A 922-nucleotide genomic window follows, 5' to 3' on the forward strand; every position below is an offset into this window, starting at 1 on the left:
GTGACTCCAGTGCCAGATTCGCAAATAACTAAGTTATTTTGGAGTCAATGAGCGGATTATGTTTGGCAAAGTGTCATGTAGTAAAAATATACTTCCTCCGTCTCAAAATAAGCACTTATTTTGAGACGGAGGGAGTAATACTGTGAACAAACGTTGTGAGACCGTGCCAAATGGCAGGGCATCACTGCCCAGCCATGACATATTTTAATGGACTGGGCATCGATCTCATTGTGAAAGGCCTAACATCACGAATCTGATGAATATTATAATGAACCGGGTATCGACCACATTGTGAAAGGCTTAAAATCATGAGTCTGATGATTGTGGGAACGCACATTGTTGTTTGAGCTAGCTCGTGTTGCAGCACTCATGGAAGGAGCCATCTCCAGCCGGCCAAACACGAGGTTAGCCCCACTACGCACTCTTAGTTCTTATCCAAGCTAGTACGACATCGTGTCTGTATTGCTCTGATTTCTCGGCCGCGATTGCTAGGGTGGCCGTCGTCACCGGCGGGAACAAGGGGATCGGCTTCGAGGTGTGCCGGCAGCTAGCCAGCGATGGAGAAGTCACGGTGGTACTGACGGCCCGGGACGAGACGAGGGGCACGGAGGCGGTCGAGAAGCTCAGAGCTCTGGGGCTGACTGACGACGACGTCGTCTTCCATCAGCTGGACATCACGGACGAGTCGAGCATCGCCAGCCTAGGCGATTTCCTCAAGACCCGTTTTGGGAAGCTGGACATCCTGGCAAGTTTTAACTCCGTTTGCTTCCTTACATGATAATAACGCGCTCGAATCGAATGCATGCATCACCCAAGGTTTTAAGCGACCGTGGATGATTAATATGCAGGTGAACAATGCTGCAATCGCTGGGTTGAGAATCCAAAAATGCTATGCTCTTATTCCAATAATCTAAACATCCCC

At 49.3% G+C, this 922-nt stretch overlaps 1 protein-coding gene across 2 annotated transcripts in view; it reads left to right on the top strand.

Moving 5' to 3' along the window:
• Nucleotides 1-369: 369 nt before the first annotated feature.
• The window catches only part of LOC119341748 ((+)-neomenthol dehydrogenase-like), a 1,801-nt gene continuing 1,248 nt past the window's right edge, over nt 370-922 (top strand). The window contains exons 1-3 of one of the 2 annotated variants that reach the window (XM_037613603.1): nt 370-404; nt 493-745; nt 849-893. In XM_037613603.1, the coding sequence (XP_037469500.1) occupies nt 370-404; nt 493-745; nt 849-893 (333 nt within the window). The remainder of the gene's footprint in view (nt 405-492; nt 746-848; nt 894-922) is intronic. The other variant, XM_037613604.1, reaches the window with a different exon arrangement.

This window comes from Triticum dicoccoides, chromosome 7B (assembly GCF_002162155.2).
Source record: "Triticum dicoccoides isolate Atlit2015 ecotype Zavitan chromosome 7B, WEW_v2.0, whole genome shotgun sequence".
Lineage (NCBI taxonomy): Eukaryota > Viridiplantae > Streptophyta > Magnoliopsida > Poales > Poaceae > Triticum > Triticum dicoccoides.